Genomic DNA, 17,067 nt, shown 5'->3' with positions numbered 1-17,067 from the left:
TTTTAACAAGTAATAGTTTGTTTGTTTTTTTAAGAAAAAGGTTATCAGTTGAATTTCAAATAAAAATAGTTTTTTTAAACTTTTTTTCTGAATTCTATAGTATTTATGCATAAATTTGTTTGTCTGTGCCTTGTTTAAATAATTACAGCTATCTTTATTAAGTTGAACAAAAACAACTGATGTCACCGAGTCAATGCGTTTCTCGCCATTATAATGGTGAGAAACGCATGTATACATGCACTTGCAATGGGTTATAAGCAAACTTTCTCAGCTAAAGAAAACCACTTCTTCATTTTGTGAATAATTAGAAGCGTTAATTGAGACTTACATAAATCTGCTTCCTCAGTCAAGGTATAAATCAGTACAAGGAAGGAAATGTTAGTTTACACAATGCTTGTACCCACTTACGCCTAATCAAAGGTGCTATATCCAAGCTCATATATGCACAAGGGGTCTAGTAGAGTGCATGTTTGTTGTTTGAAAGAGTCATTTTCAGTGCCTTCAGAATACACTTTGATTCATGCCAAGAAGATGCCTTCAATTCCAACAAACCACAGACAAGGACTTGAACATGTCATGGTCAAATTACTACATTCTACACTGTATTTGTGTCCGGTATATTAAAGAATCATACAATATGATGTAATAAACATTTTTTTATTCATTGCTGGTATATTGGGACTGATGCATCTCACATCTTCATTTCTAATTCTACTTGGAGTATCTTGTTTTTCATTTCATGCTCCTCCTTTAGATACTTCAACTTGTGTTAATGAAATTCAATAGCCAGCTTTTCATTCATCGTAAGTCTGTGTCGCTGTCTCGTTTAATGTGTTCATTTGATCATATGAACTGTTCCTGTGAGCAGTGCTGGCACACATCATAGCTTCTGAGGAAGCTATGCCTTGCAACTCTGCAGTTCTGTCCATTTCACTTCCACCTACACACAAGAACAGTTCATATGATCAAATGAACACATTAAACGAGAAAGCTGTTGATGAAAAACAATAATCTGAAATGAGAGAATAGCTAAATCAATGCACTAATATACTCAAATCAGGTGTGCTTGATCCCTCATCTGAACTGTCTAGATGGCCATTATAGGATATGTTCGCCAAAGGTTGTTGGTTCTCTATTGTTCCTGTCAGCAATTCACTCAACTGCTCAGTGTCCTTATTTGCAGGTCCTTCACCAGTCTTAAACCTCTCTCTTCAGGTTTCTGCAACAGTCTTTTTTAGATTTTTTTTTATATTTGTCCACAAAACTTGTATAACATAAAATATGAAATGAAAACCCTTTAACATCACATAACAGTAACAGAAGTAGGGCCGCTAACACGGTTACATAAAGTTAACAATCCTTACCTAAAGTTGGTGAATTACCCTGTAAAAATTTGTTCATTGCACTGAACTCATTACAGATGGATTGCCAATAAAAAGAAACTGATTCATCTCTGATAATATTTAATATGATCAGTCTGTCATAATGTTAAAATCAGCTGGAGATGCACTGATTACAACTCCTTTTCCAAAAAAAGCTGAGGCACAGTAAAATGGAGATAAAAACCAAATGCAATTCACAGTGAACAACACATCATGAAGCTTTAATTAGAAGCAAAACCGAGACTGTAGAATGTAATCCCGTCTGATTTCAGAATCCCTTTTCTATTCGGAGTAACCATGTTCAGACCTCATCTCAAGGGCGTAGATTTGGCATGGACGGAAGGGACGTGTCCCCACCAATAATTTGATCTCTTCGAGTAAAGAAAAAAAAAACCCGATCTGTCAGCGTCTCATTCACCCAGCGGAGCAGAAAGAGTTAAATTACGTTCTCTACTGGAGTCCTACGTCATGTGACAAGTATGGCCAATGTGATTGGCTGTGCCTTTCAGCGAGCTCTGTTTAGTTTTAGCAGCGGCAAGCCTGCGCTGCGAGGAGGAGAGGAGGACGGCAGCAAAGAGGAAGAACCTGGATATAAGAAAGTATTTTTCAAAGAAACCTGTAAGTCACTTAAAGTCAAGTTCACTCATAAAATGTGTCCGTCACAATAACGTTACAGACTATGCTAGGCTTTGGCCCACATCAGTCTAAAATTGTATGTAACCATGAATAGTTTTGGAAACTAACTGCACAACATGCAGCACTATTAGTTATCTCAGTCTCAGAGCAGCATTTCTCATTTTGATTGAAGCTGTCGGAGAAAACGGCAGCCTCGAGCGAGCCAGGATATTAGTTTACAGAGGCTGTTAAAATTATATGTCTAACATTAAAATGTTGGTGACACAATAATTTCATCCTAATGGCACTGACATATTCATAGGGTTAATTTTTGAGACAAAATATCATGAGGTAGTCACGATTTTGCAAATATTCCACCTTGTAGTGCAGTTTGCACAACTTGTTTTAAAAATGCACTCACCCTACAAACATTACTGACGAGTCAAGATCTGCACAAATTGACAGAAACACTGAAGCAGCTACACATTTTATTCTTATTGTCATGTATGTCCTATTTGTCAGCTGACAGAAGAACCAACACAAAGCTCAGAGAGCAATGGTGACACAAGATCACAGGTGAAATTGGATGATGACTTGTTGGTTCATGACTGTATCTGAAGCACATGTGTGACTGCATGTATTTGGAATGTCTCACTGTTATTTATCAGGTGACAGAGGCAGCTCTGCCATGTTGTAGCTCGGACAGAGGTGAAGAGGCGAGGTCACAGGTGACTGGCTGATGATTTGGTGCTATAGATTAACTAGTATTTATTATCATGACAATTGTCAGGCTGCTTTTAGTCATCCCAGTATCCTCAGTTGAGGCTGAAAGAAGCTTCAGTGCTCTCAGAAGATTAAAAACATGGCTAAAGTCAACAATGACTCAAATGAGATTAAACAATGCTGCTGTATGTCCACCAGGAGAAACTGGACAGTATAGATGTAAAACCAATATGCCAGCAGTTTATCTCAGTTAACGAGAGGAGCAGGCATGTGTTTGGCTGCTTCACATAGTGGACATTGAGTTGTTGTGTGGGGACACCAGTAGTATTAATGTCTGTTGCTGTAACAGTAGCTCATGCTTAGAATAAAAAATCCCAACTCATTGATTTGATCGGGGCAATAGTGTGGCTAAAATGTTGCATTATTTTGCTGAGAGATCTTTTATTTTGTGGTAATCTTGGATGGACATAAACCACCAGGTCATTCAGTGTTCCCTTAGTGCTAATGTATCAGAGATGTTGGTGTAATGTAACTGAAGTAATGTTGTTAAGTCCTTGAACTCATATTTGTTTATTGTCATGACTGTATTTCAGGGCTGGACTGGCCATCGGGCATACCGGGCATTTGCCCAGTGGGCCGCTCGTGATTTTTTTGTTTTTATCGGCCAATGGGGTTTTCTTCCTTTTCTTTTTTTAATGATATAAATGAATGGTGGTGGATTGGCCAGTTGGTCATGATCGACTCTGGGCTGGACCAATTACAGCCGAGGAGGTCAAACTTTAACGTTAAGGTGAAAAGGAACGCGATTTGTCCCGTACTACTTCAGCTAGAAAGTTGCTAATTCAATCATGAAACTGATCAATGATCAGCTGATCGACTTTTTTCTCTGCGCCAGAAAGAGGAAACCAGCGGAGGCCGCATTAAACAACAGCAGCACGTTTAAGCTTGATCAGCTGTTGTTAGCATTTATTTAATATTAATTTCTAGTATCAGCTGATGTTTGCTGGAGCCACAGCTGTAAAGCTGCTGGTCATGATGTTGGTTTGGATATGTGGTGAGAGGGAAACATGAAGATGAAACCAGGAGACGTCCTTACTGAATAATCAGAGCTGAACAGGTGATGGAGAAACAGGTTCAACTTTTAGGTGACATGGATGAGTTGAAGGGAAGTTATGAACTGTTTCTGAGAGACAAATAACACCAGGATCCTTTTCTAAGTAGCTGACAGCTGGTAACTGTGCAGGGGCGGGTCTAGCAAAGTTTTGCCAGGGGGCCAGGAAGGCCATTAACAGGGAAAGGGGGGCACAAAGAAATACTTTTCTTTCTTATTCTCATTTAAAATGTCTCGCTTTTAACAAATAATTATCTGAATCTTTCAACCAATGTTTTCATCTGATGTAAAATGTATAGAAATCCATTATTGTATTTAGTAAATATTAAGTCTAGTTAGTATATACCCTAGTAAGTTATAGTATTCTTTACTTTGTTAAGGTACCATCTGTGCAGTCTGCAATTCTGTTGAAGAAAGATGTTGAATCTATTTAATTACTGGAGAAAAATAATAGATTTATGTGAATTTGTTTTATACGTGCATTAAATTTAAATCGGTTTTGTTAGTTAAGCATCTTGAGGCAGAGGGTGGGGGAGTGATTCCTACTTTTTTTTCTTTTCTTTTTTTGCTGGTAGTTGGCAACCCTTTTAGTTTTAGGTATATGTAATTATAAATTAGGTGTTACTGTTTAGAATACCAGAATAGGGAAGGTGGTGTAGGTTTAAGCTAATTATAAAGGCTTTAAAGGATTTATGACTTTTCCTATAATACCATGGTGGGCCGGTCACTAGTCAAAATGCCGATATTTTGTCCCAGTCCAGCCCTGCTGAATTTGAAGTTATTTTTATTTTTGTATGATACCTGATTTATATTGAATATGGCTGAAGTAAACTAAAGTCTAAAATACTTAGTCATTTGTTTAATTGTAATTTAGCATTATATAACTCACATATAAAACTTTCAATTGTAATTTTAAATGGTTTAAAAGCATGTAGAATAGCATATGTAGGCAAGTACATTTCTCCTTTTGTTATCAAGAAGCAAAGACAAAAAGGAAAAAAAAAACCTGAATCATTCGTCCCCACCAATGCCAAATCGAAACTGTACACCCTGCCCTATATGAGACAACTGTTGTTGTGATTTGACACCATATTAATAAATTTAAATTGAAGGGAAAATGTCTCATTAACCTTTCACTTACCTTTTATTTGCTGTCACTAAGCTCCATGGCAGTTTAAAATGAGGCTAAAGAAGTGGTATAATAATTGGTTTGTTGTCCATGGCCAGTCATTTAACTGTTTATTATTAGGCCAGTTTATGTGGCTGGTAACTACTGTAGAATGAAAGTCCATGTCTTAGTCCAGCCTCATATTGCTAATCATAGATCAGTTTGTAGTTGTACTTGGTAAGTATGTCTGTGGCTGGACTCCACCGCAGGTGGGATCCAATGTATGAAGATGAAACAAAAAGTTCAAAAACATTATCTATACTTATGTCCAAATATATGTACATAATGACTGCACAATTGCTTGGTACCTGTACTTGTACCTGATTTTTGACTTTGAATATTTAAGCATGGCCATGGATGTTAGTGGCAGCAGTGTTTTTTGTTTTGTTTTTTTTAAACCACCTCTGTCATTAAGGACATCTGTTATCATGATGGGATGCTTTCCTCTGTGGATTCTTTATTCACTTGAAAGTTTTTACTGCCTTCATTGCCAGCCGACACATTGTTTCAACCTCCACAACCTTTACTGTTTCAGATGGACACAAACATACTAAAAGATACACATTCAGGTGGAAGAATGAAGCCACTAAAGTTTTAAACTCATCTGCTCATCTTGTTTGCATGAAATTTGTAGTTTGGAAACGGTGTTCAGTGACTTGCTGTACTCAATCTCTGTTTGGCCTACTATATATAAAAAAAAAAACAAACACCCAGCACGCCCCTGCGGGCGGTTTATCCTTCAAGCTCGGGTCCTCTACCAGAGGCCTGGGAGCTTGAGGGTCCTGCGCAGTATCTTAGCTGTTCCCAGGACTGCGCTCTTCTGGACAGAGATCTCCGATGTTATTCCCGGGATCTGCTGGAGCCACTCGCCTAGCTTGGGAGTCACTGCACCTAGTGCTCCGATTACCACGGGGACCACCGATACCTTCACCCTCCACATCCTCTCGAGCTCTTCTCTGAGCCCTTGGTATTTCTCCAGCTTCTCGTGTTCCTTCTTCCTGATATTGCTGTCATTCGGAACCGCTACATCGATCACTACGGCCGTCTTCTTCTGTTTGTCTACTACCACTATGTCCGGTTGGTTAGCCACCACCATTTTGTCCGTCTGTATCTGGAAGTCCCACAGGATCTTAGCTCGGTCATTCTCCACCACTCTTGGGGGCATTTCCCATTTTGACCTCGGGACTTCCAGGTTATACTCGGCACAGATGTTCCTGTACACTATGCCGGCCACTTGGTTATGGCGTTCCATGTATGCCTTGCCTGCTAGCATCTTGCACCCTGCTGTTATGTGCTGGATTGTCTCTGGGGCATCTTTACACAGCCTGCACCTGGGGTCTTGCCTGGTGTGATAGACCCCAGCCTCTATGGATCTTGTACTCAGAGCTTGTTCTTGTGCTGCCACGATTAGTGCCTCTGTGCTATCTTTCAGTCCAGCTTTGTCCAGCCACTGGTAGGATTTCAGGATATCAGCCACCTCCTCTATCTGCCGGTGGTACATACTGTGCAGGGGCCTGTCCTTCCATGATGGTTCCTCGTCTCCCTTCTCTTTCTTGGGTTTCTGCTGCCTGAGGTATTCACTGAGCACGCTGTCAGTTGGGGCCATCTTCGTGATGTATTCTTGGATGTTCGTTGTCTCATCCTGGACTGTGGTGCTGACACTCACCAGTCCCCGGCCCCCTTCCTTCCGCTTAGCGTACAGCCTCAGGGTGCTGGACTTGGGGTGAAACCCTCCATGCATGGTAAGGAGCTTTCTTGTCTTTATGTCAGTGGCTTCTATCTCCTCCTTTGGCCAGCCTATTACCCCAGCAGGGTACCTGATCACGGGCAGGGTGTATGTGTTGATGGCCCGGATCTTGTTCTTACCGTTCAACTGACTCTTCAGGACTTGCCTGACACTCTGCAGGTACTTGGTGGTTGCAGCTTTCCTAGCGGCCTCTTCATGGTTCCCATTCGCCTGTGGGATCCCCAGGTACTTGTAACTGTCCTCTATGTCTGCAATGTTGCCTTCTGGTAGTTCAATCCCCTCAGTTCTGACTACCTTCCCTCTCTTTGTTACCATCCGACTACACTTCTCCAGCCCGAACGACATTCCAATGTCATTGCTGTATAGCCTGGTAGTGTGGATCAGTGAATCGATGTCTCGTTCACTCTTGGCATACAGCTTGATGTCATCCATGTACAGGAGGTGGCTGACAACTGCTCCGTTCCGTAGTCGGTATCCGTAGCCAGTCTTGTTAATGATCTCACTGAGGGGGTTCAGGCCTATGCAGAACAGCAGTGGGGACAGAGCATCTCCCTGGTAGATCCCGCACTTGATGGTGACTTGTGCTATGGGCTTGGAGTTGGCCTCTAGTGTTGTACGCCACATCCCCATTGAGTTCCTGATGAAGGCTCTTAGGGTCCCATTGATCTTGTACAATTCTAGGCATTCCAGTATCCAGCTGTGGGGCATTGAGTCATAGGCCTTCTTGTAATCAATCCAGGCAGTGCACAGGTTGGTTAGTCTGGTCTTGCAGTCTCGGCTGACTGTTCTGTCTACCAGTAGCTGGTGTTTTGCACCTCTGGTATTCTTGCCAATTCCTTTCTGTGTCCCGCTCATGTATTGACCCATGTGCCTGTTCATCTTAGCCGATATGATGCCTGACAGGAGCTTCCATGTAGTACTGAGGCAGGTTATTGGTCGGTAGTTGGAGGGGACTGGTCCCTTCTTGGGGTCCTTGGGGATCAGGACCGTCCGACCTTCGGTTAGCCATTCTGGGTGTCCCTCATTAACTAGCAGCTGGTTCATTTGTGCTGCCAGACGCTCGTGGAGTGCAGTCAGCTTCTTCAGCCAGTAGGCGTGAACCATGTCGGGCCCTGGTGCTGTCCAACTCTTCATACTGGAGACCCTTTCTTGGATATCTGCCACTGTGATGGTTACTGGACCCTGTTCAGGGAGGTCGCTATGGTCTGCCCTCAGATCCACTAGCCACTGAGCATTGCCGTTATGGGTTGCGTCCTTCTCCCATATGCTCTTCCAGTATTGCTCCGTCTCCAGCCTTGGTGGTGCTGTTCTCTTATTATTGTTCCCTTGCCACTGAGAGTACACCTTTGCTGGTTCTGTGGAGAACAGCTGGTTTATTCTCCTGCCTTCTATCTCTCTGGTGTACCTCTTCAAGTGGCTGGCCAAGGCTGTGAGTCTTTGCTTGGCAGTTTCCAAGGCCTCAGGTATGGACAGCTTGCTGTATTTCTTATGCACCTTCTTTGTCGCACCTTTCTGCAACTCCATTAGTTGGCTAACCTCCCTCCGTGCTACTTTGATCTTGCCCTCTAGCCTCCTTCTCCATGGAGGGTACTGCCCCTTGTGGCTGTTCAACTTGTAGCCAAGCATCTCACTGATCACTGCTGCCGTATTGTAGATCAGCTTGTTAGTGTCGGTAATCGTGGCTGTAGGTATCGTCCGTAGTGCTGCATTAACATCATCTAGCAGACCTTCTGAGGGTACTTCACGTAATCTTGGTAACCAGCTACGGGGGGTCCAGGTTTCAAGCTTGGCCATGATCCCATCTTTCAGGTCAGTTCCTCTCGCACTCAACGATCCTTCTCCTGTCGCACTTGGGGCTATGTACCCAATCTCGGGTGGGGGTGATGATATCTCCCCCCTGACGTGGCGTCCTGACTCCTCCTTGCCGTAGCATTTATGTTGTACCTCGTCAATCTCTAGCTGTGAGAGCAGTCCCTTCTTTCGAATGTTGGAACACTGAGCTACTAGTTGTTTCGCTGTCATTGTGGATGTTGGGTATCGAAGAAGAAGAAGAATCACTCCATCAATACGGCTGCAGCCTTAAGCTGCTACTTTCTCATATTTATCTACCTTTCTATCTATCTTGGTAATATCAATCTCGTTTTATATAGCTATTTATATATATATATATATATATATATATATATATTTATTAGGGGTGCAACGATACTCGTATCGATATTGAACCGTTCGATACAGTGCTTTCGGTTCGGTATGCATATGTATCGAACAATACAACATTTTTAATTTATTTGATCAACTTTCCTTCTGACGGTGCTGTCTGTGTTGAGCGCTCAGTGGCTCTGCGCTCGACAGTGCAGCCTAGGCGGAGTAGTCGAACACAGATTCACTGAGCACAGGGCAAGCTAGCTAGACAGAAGGTAAGCTCGTTGCAACATGGCAAATTGAACCTCCCCCACCCTCATTCAGATCTGGCGTCTGGAACTATTTTGGTCTTCATGTGGCGTATGACCCTGAAGGTAAGCGCATCTTGGACTAAAGTAAAACAGTATGTCAGATGTGCCACGCAATGCTCAATTACATGAGTGGGAACTAGTGTGTTAGCGCAGTTAGCTCGTTAATGTGTTGACGCTGTCCAGCCCCACACACGGGGCAATCCGCGGTAGCTCGTTAACAGAGATTTGCCGTGTTGTGGCGTTAACCTCATTTCAGATTAAGGCTGACAGCACTAGTGGGAACACAACGAATATGACTGCACATTTACCCGATAGCATCCTAGTGCAAAGACAAGTGGAAGCAGACAAAAACAACAAGCACGCATACAAACTTGACCCGAGTCATTTAGACAGCCGTTAGCACATGATTCTCCTTATGGGGACCTGATATGTTTAATATGCTGCTGAGAATATAGCCCAGAAGAAGCGTATAGTATAGCTTTTATTTTGGAAAGAGACATTTCTCTGTAATAAACTCTTTTCCAAAGATGAGTGATTCCTCAATCAGATACAGGGCTCGCAAAATCGCTAGCCCGACGTCCCGGGGCTAGCGATTTTTCCAGTCGGGCTGCCCTGCTCGTCGGCCTATCGTAGGAAGGAAAAATATATGTCAATGCTTTTGCATTCTTTCGGAAATGTAGCTGGGTAATTATGTCATTGGCATCGGTGAGCCACTGTCAATATGTGACATATTGAAATCGCGTTTGAATTTGCGCTTGTTTTTTGCTTTCACTTTGCAATCGCGCGAACTGTGTATAGAGAGCGACAGCACTGATTGGTGAGTGATGATAATTTGCGCACCAATTCCTCTGACATCGTCTTATCAATCGTTAGCTTACTATGCAAACATGACAAGTGAAATCTCCCGCAGCAAGCTTAAACATGTGAGAGGTTGATCGCAGAGAATCGCTGAGTGTTATGTGAGTGCGTGTGTAAAAGCAGCAGGATATATATTTTAGTTCTGCTGAGCCAAATAAGACAGGTCAGGGTGAAGAAGTGACAGCCAAAGAAAAGCTTACCACAAAACGGAAAAGTTATGACAAATCAGACTATAAGGCAAAAAGAAAGTGCAGCTTTATGGTTTCATGGACAAAAGAATTTCTGTGGCTGCAATATGACGAGCTAAATAACCAGGTCTATACATAAGTGGTCCGCAGGTGCGCATTCGCTGTCAAAATAAAAAACGCGCACAAGATAAGAAGTTGCAACGCGTGTTTGCATACATAAGATTTTCAGGAGGAGGACAGACATTTGTTTAGAACTTTTAAAGATATCAAAGAAGCTCCTTTAAGCAATTACTTTGGTGTTCCTCCACCTCCAAAGAAATGTCAGGAGTCCGAACCACAAAAGAAGCGCGTATTCTTGGAAAAGTGGTTGCAGGAGGTGAGCTGGCTTCAAACAAATGATGAACCCACAGAGAGGTGGTGCAGAATGTGCCGTGAAAATTTAATAAATGACAAATTAATAAAAAGGCATGAACATTTTTTTGTGTATCGAAAAAATATCGAACCGTGACACCAAAGTATCGAACCGAACCGAACCGTGAATTTTGTGTATCGTTGCACCCCTAATATATATATATATATATATATATATATATATATATATATATATATATATATATGATATCTACAATATCAGTATGTGCAAGTGTAACCTACACATACTTTCAGCAGCGACTCTTTGAGTACAATTCTATGCCCATAGGCCTACTGTTTGTATTCTAGATTGTTACAGATGGTACTCTTGCAGTGGAGTGCATATACTGTAAATACAGTATTTCATAAGTCTGTCTTTCTGCATCACTTACAGTACACACTTATTTTTATAGAGAGTGTTTGAACTGGATTACATAGAAAAGCCCCATGAATATATTTTCCATAGATGAAGTAGGGTTCAATCTGGCAAAAAGGAGGTGGAGAGGCAGGAACATAACTGGTCAATGTCCCTGGCCAAATCCCTGACCAACGTACTGGCAATTGTACCCTTTGTGCAGCTATAGGTAACTGGGGTGGGGAGCATATTGCATCACAAGCATGTTGATTGTGATGTGGATGAGGTGCTCTGGCAGACTGAAACAGAAGAGAGGATGCAGCAAAGTTGTTTTTTTTGACTGTAACTTTATGCAGTAGGTTCCTCTGTTGTTTGTATATGTAGACCAAGGTATGCAGTGATACAAGTAACGCCGTTACTTTTTTCAGTAACGAGTAATCTAACTAATTACTATTCCTATCGTTACAACGCCGTTACAGTTACTAACAAGAAAATACGGTCCGTTACTATTTTTCAACAAACAGACGGTTGAAGCTGTGTTCAGCTTACCGCATCTTATATCGGTTGCACGGAAGTAGCTGATTACGTAAGTAATCTGGACGCTACAGCTTTAAGCAGCTGCGCGCGCTCCCACAGACGGTAATCATGATCACTGTCTAGCACAACACCTGGAGCTCAGGGGGCAAAACAATCACATGAGTGCTGCTGTTTGACCGTGAAAGGATAAAGTAGTCGTGGTAAGCCAATCACACGACCACTTAAAGACAAAACAACAAGGTGATATATACCAGTTTTTAAATTGTGTTGATAGGCCACGTAAAACCAGAGTCATGATAATCAATATATACGTGGCTTTTTTTCCTCAATAGTTTCGTCACGTTTGTTAAGATGTATCTGTCCCACTGCGCAAGTGTCCAGTGAAGGGGGGCATGGCTACGCGCAGGCGGGAAGGGGAAGTAGGAGTTTTTGGAGTGTCAGTTTTTTCTTGTGTGGAGGAACGAAAGAAGGCAACCATTAAAGTTGGAGTTAACATACCAGTTGTGTGATTATTGGACTAACACGTTTACTGTCTAAGGACACCACAGCGAGCACTCTCTGCTTATGAGTAAAAAAAACAAAAAAACAAAACCGGAAGTTTTAGGAATGACGGAGGGAGAGAGAGGGAGGGAGAGAGCAGAAAAAGAGGGAGAGCAAGTTTTGCGATGTGAGAGATTTGTGACGCCTAGCGTGTTTGAGTGTGTAGTTAATGTGTTGTCTTGTGTAGTTAGTGTGTAGTGTTGTGGATAGTTTTGTGTTGTGTGTCAGAACAATGAGGCGACTGCTGTCTCCAAGTAGAAACAGGAGTGATACACCTGCTGCTGTCAGACCTGCAGGTATCAGGCTGTGATATTATCTTTTATAGTCGACAGAAATTAATTTTTTGGAGTGGCGCAAATAATTTGTGTGGCATCTTATTGAATGCAGAACAGCTGATTGTTCTGTAAATAGTTTGAAATGGTTATTTAGAAAATCAAGGTAAAAAGGTAAATGGATGCAAATAACTTTGTTGTTTGCAAAACTTGTGCATAGGATTTTAAAATTGACAATTTATATTTGCATTTTAAGTTATGAAATATGATTCATTAAACATGTTTGTGGTTGTTACAGTAAAAAATATAACCTTTTCTACTCTAATTTTATGTTTTTTGTCTGATTTTAGATCAATTGCGTTAATACAGTATATCAAAATGAAAACATGACTGTAAATTCAGACACGTGAGGTTGTGCTGAAAAGGATGATACCAAACAAGGCAAAGTAAATAGTTTTTAAAGGTGAAATGTGGAGGGAGAATCAAAAGTAGCAAAAAATGGCCAATTATACCCTGGACCCCAGAGGGTTAAAGTAACGCAATAGTAATTAATTACTTTTAGAATATTGTAACTCGGTTACTTTTTTGAAGAAGTAACTAGTAACTATAATTAATTACTTTTTCAAAGTAACTTGGCCAACACTGATGGTATGCGCAACTTTGTTTTGGTTGGGATGAACACTGTACATTGTTTTTGTGGGAGAATACAGTAAAAATATATTTGGTACCATGTATTTGTGAGTTTTGTATACAAACATTCTGTAATCTTTTACAATGCACTCATGTAGGCCTATGTACTGTCTGTAGTAAGTGTTACACTGAACATAAAAAGGCTTACAGTAAGTCAATATGATGACTTTATTTTGCAGGAGAATTGAAGGGTTTTGCCCATTGTGTGTGTGTTTTTTGATTTGTGTGTTGAATTCTGACAATATGCTTTTGGAAAATATGTGTAAACAATTAGGAAAAACTGTAATGCTCATGATTATGCAAAGGTGAAACCCAAGTGAACAATAAAATTATCCATGAAATTATAAGTCAGGCCCACGTAACCAGCATACTAACGAGTGGCCAATGCTAACATAGAAGATGTGGGTACAGGTGAGATCTATGTAAATGACATATTCCAAGACATAGCAGGTCTGTTGCATTTGAAGCAGTTTACTCTTCACATGTGGAGTGATAAAAAACCTAATGACACATTTCCAGTTAAATGTCTTCCACTGCATGTTTTTAGTAGCCACACAAAAGCCTACCAAACTCTTTCTCATCAGTCATACGTCCCTGGTGTGAACCCATCGTCCTTGGAAATCCCCCTTATTAATGTTTGAGCATCTTCCAATTTAAGTTGTTTAGCAAGAGAATATAGTGACACAGGGTCTAGTTTACTCCTGAGTGAGGTGTTCAGATTCCCCTCCCCCACTATAATTGGAATTTTATCCATCCATCCATTCGCTTCCGCTTATCCTTTTCAGGGTCAGAGGGGGCGCTGGAGCCTATCCCAGCTGTCAGAGGGCAAGTACACCCTGGACAGGTCGCCACTCTGTCGCAGGGCTAACACACAGAGGCTGACAACCATTCGCGCTCACATTTACTCCCACATTCACACCTGTGGGCAATTTGGATTAATCAATTAACCTATCTAAGTATATTTAGGGCTTTGGAGCGTGATGTCACGGGGGTGGGCGTGGAAAAGATTTTGGCCTGATGCGCCATTTTCTGGGTCCAAAGCGCAAGCGAAAAAAGAGCGAAGGCACACACAACAGCCATGGTTCGTATTTGCTGTGTGGTCGGCTGCACAGTTCGATCGCACGACCGGCAAGAGAATAAGCTTGAAAATGGTTTATCTTTTCACTCTTTCCCAACCTGGAAGCAACACGAGGCAGCTCGTGTATCGGATGTTACCAAACGAAGGCGTCTAGTCTGGATAGCAGCTGTGAGACGAGCTGATATCCAGTGCTCTTCTATCTCCAAATATCTGTTGGTGCTCCAGACATTTTCATTTCGGTAAGTTCTAAATATGTTCATATCACTCTTTATAGCCTATTAGTTTTATTTTCGATGCACTCTGAGGTCACAGCAAATTAGAAGAAACATCCAACTGAGTGATTTTGCAGAACTACCTTCTATTTATAGAGTTGCTAATTATTTGGCATTATTGCAGGCAAACCAGCCTATGAAATGGATGAAACACATCGTGACTGGGTTCCAGCGCTACACAAGGGACCTGCTTCAAACATACCACCATGCCAATTAGATTACTTCTTCCATGTGAGGGTGAAGAGGTGACTCTTCTGTATAAGATGGTGAAGGTTTGCTGCGTTTTGGTGAACAGTGTGGTAGTAAAACCAGGGAAAAATTAAACTTGCTCATGTTAAATATTCTTAAGTCTTTTGCTGTATAAATAGCGGTATTTATTTTTTTTCAAAAGATACAGTAAATAAAGTGCTAGTAGTGGGTGACATCATGTAAACACTGTCATGATTTTGTGTAAACATTTTGTCATTTGTAAACTATAAATGACTGGATTCTACACTGTAACTGATGTGATGTTCTATAAAGTGGTTTTAATTTGAAAAAAAAAGAGGCAAAAATTAGTTTGTTTCTTTATTCCACTTTTGAACAGTGGTACTCAGTCACTACATATTCGGTAAATGCAAATTATTTACATGGCAGTGCACTTCAGGCATAAATCTAGACCCCTAGATAAAACATTATGGGTCATTCCCACGACCCACAGCTTTACTGTGTTCCAGCAAAGTATCCAATAGCAGTGACAACTCCTCCACAGTAGAAGGTGGGATTTTTCCTTTTTGAGGACGGCTCCTTTTACCTTTCAATACAGATGGTCTGTTTATGTTTTATCAAGAGCCTTTTTTTGGGCAGCTGAAGAGGAGAAGTCTATGTTATGACCAACCTCTAGCTGTATCTTGATCATATTACCCAGCAAAACCCAGTATGCATGTTCATCTGTAACAGTCCTTGTGCCACGGATCCGCACTGTTGCTTCTACATTAAACAGAAGAGCAGTGACATGGCTGCAGGTCTCCGCGACTCCAGCCTTACAGGTGCAGTGGGCGGCTTCAACCTTCCCTGTGATGCTCACAGTGACCCATGACTGCAATGCTGGTTCATTCAGTCTTTGAAAGTTGTCATGTATTTAATATATATTCTTAATGCTTATTTGCTGATTATATTGTTTTATGTATAGGCCTTTATAAACCAGGCCCAGAGGTGACAAAGAACTAGGTCGCAGGCTGACAGGAAACTGCATGCTTTTGCAGAGCATATGAGGTGCAGACAGAAAGTGAAACTAAGCAGAGTGTTTGATCGAAACTTAAAGTGTGTGTGACGTGTAGAGGAAGTCTATAATAATCAGGCTGGCTGCTGCTGCTTTAGACTTGAGCTGGTGTCTCTGTGTGCTCAGTCTCCTTTTCCGGAAATGTAAAATAAAGGTCATTTTTTGAATTAAACCACTTTGAGCCATGAGTTTTTCTTCGCCGCCAAAAGTGTGAGTGCAGTACCTGAAACACACACAGAGTTCATTTAAAGACAAGAACTAGTGAGCCAAGGCTGACACAAATGTGTTTTATCTACTTTATCATAAATGTAACAAAGTGTTTAGAAAGTTAGCACATGTAATTTTTCATTTTTTTTAATGTATCCATCTATAGAACGCTGCATGTTATATTCTAAATCTGCCTGTTATCTCTCAGAAACCTGCCTGCAGAAAATGAACCTAAAGTATGTAATGCAAGGATGTAATCACTTTAAAGATGGAGAAAGCATAAAGTGACAATTATGAATCACTTAATATGACAAGGAGATTCTGCAGGTCATTAATCAATGTATAAAACTAAAATAAAATGTATTTTTTGTGACACAGGATACAAACATGGAAGCAAGATGTATAATTAGAATTATTTATAGTAAATATGAATAAATCATTGCAATTTCTTTAACCATAAAGAATAACTAAATCCTCCAGGACAATGTTACATCAATGCACAGAACTCACTATGTTTTCCATCTAACAGAGCCTCCACATGTTCTCACTGTAATTTCCCCTCATGAATGAATTTATGCTGCACTAATTTGAATGTTCGGGGGAAAATCAAATGCACATCACTCGCAGTACTCAAGCTGACTTACCTTTGTTTGAATGACGACTTTTACGCACTGACTCCACAGACAAGGTACGGAATATGTCAGGCTATGTAAATAGCGGTAGGTCTTCAGGGTTTCTACTCCACGGCCATATTTCATACGGGTCCACATTTCCAATGCACGCTATTTTCTGCAAGTACCGCCGCTTCGCCTCTGGACGCAATTGGTCTCTATACAGTTGATTCTCTTTTGAGCTGATTTTAAGCATCTTTCTTGTATTCGTCGTTCCAACACCGTGTGTTTGTTTTGATTTGTTGACCCGGAAAATGGCGCCGCGCTCCCACAATGCATTGTGACGTCAACTCCAAAGGCCTATAGTTCCAAGAAGATGGAGAAAATGCCAGGTCAGCTGAGGAGATATATGGTCTCCTCAGCTGAACTGGAAAAAATGTTCATGCATTTGTGTCATTGCGTTTAGATTATTGTAATGCCCTGTTTACCAGCTTGGACAAATCATCTCTCTCGCCTCCAAGCCATACAAAATGCACCGGCAAGGCTACTAACATGTTCTAGCAATCAGAGATATATCAGAGATGC

The 17,067-nt window shown here is 41.3% G+C and overlaps 1 protein-coding gene across 1 annotated transcript in view; it reads left to right on the top strand.

Moving 5' to 3' along the window:
- The first annotated feature begins 1,091 nt into the window (after positions 1-1,091).
- Positions 1,092-17,067, top strand: part of LOC148104377 (disintegrin and metalloproteinase domain-containing protein 19-like) — an 80,352-nt gene continuing 64,376 nt past the window's right edge. The window contains exons 1-2 of the mRNA XM_087838357.1: positions 1,092-1,120; positions 1,892-2,000. Coding sequence (XP_087694483.1) covers positions 1,092-1,120; positions 1,892-2,000 — 138 coding nt within the window. The remainder of the gene's footprint in view (positions 1,121-1,891; positions 2,001-17,067) is intronic.

The sequence above is a fragment of the Neolamprologus brichardi genome, chromosome 3 (genome assembly GCF_056152115.1).
Source record: "Neolamprologus brichardi isolate AB-2024 chromosome 3, ASM5615211v1, whole genome shotgun sequence".
Lineage (NCBI taxonomy): Eukaryota > Metazoa > Chordata > Actinopteri > Cichliformes > Cichlidae > Neolamprologus > Neolamprologus brichardi.
The sequence above is the reverse complement of the archived record's forward strand: the minus strand, read 5'-3'. Positions and strand labels throughout refer to the sequence as shown.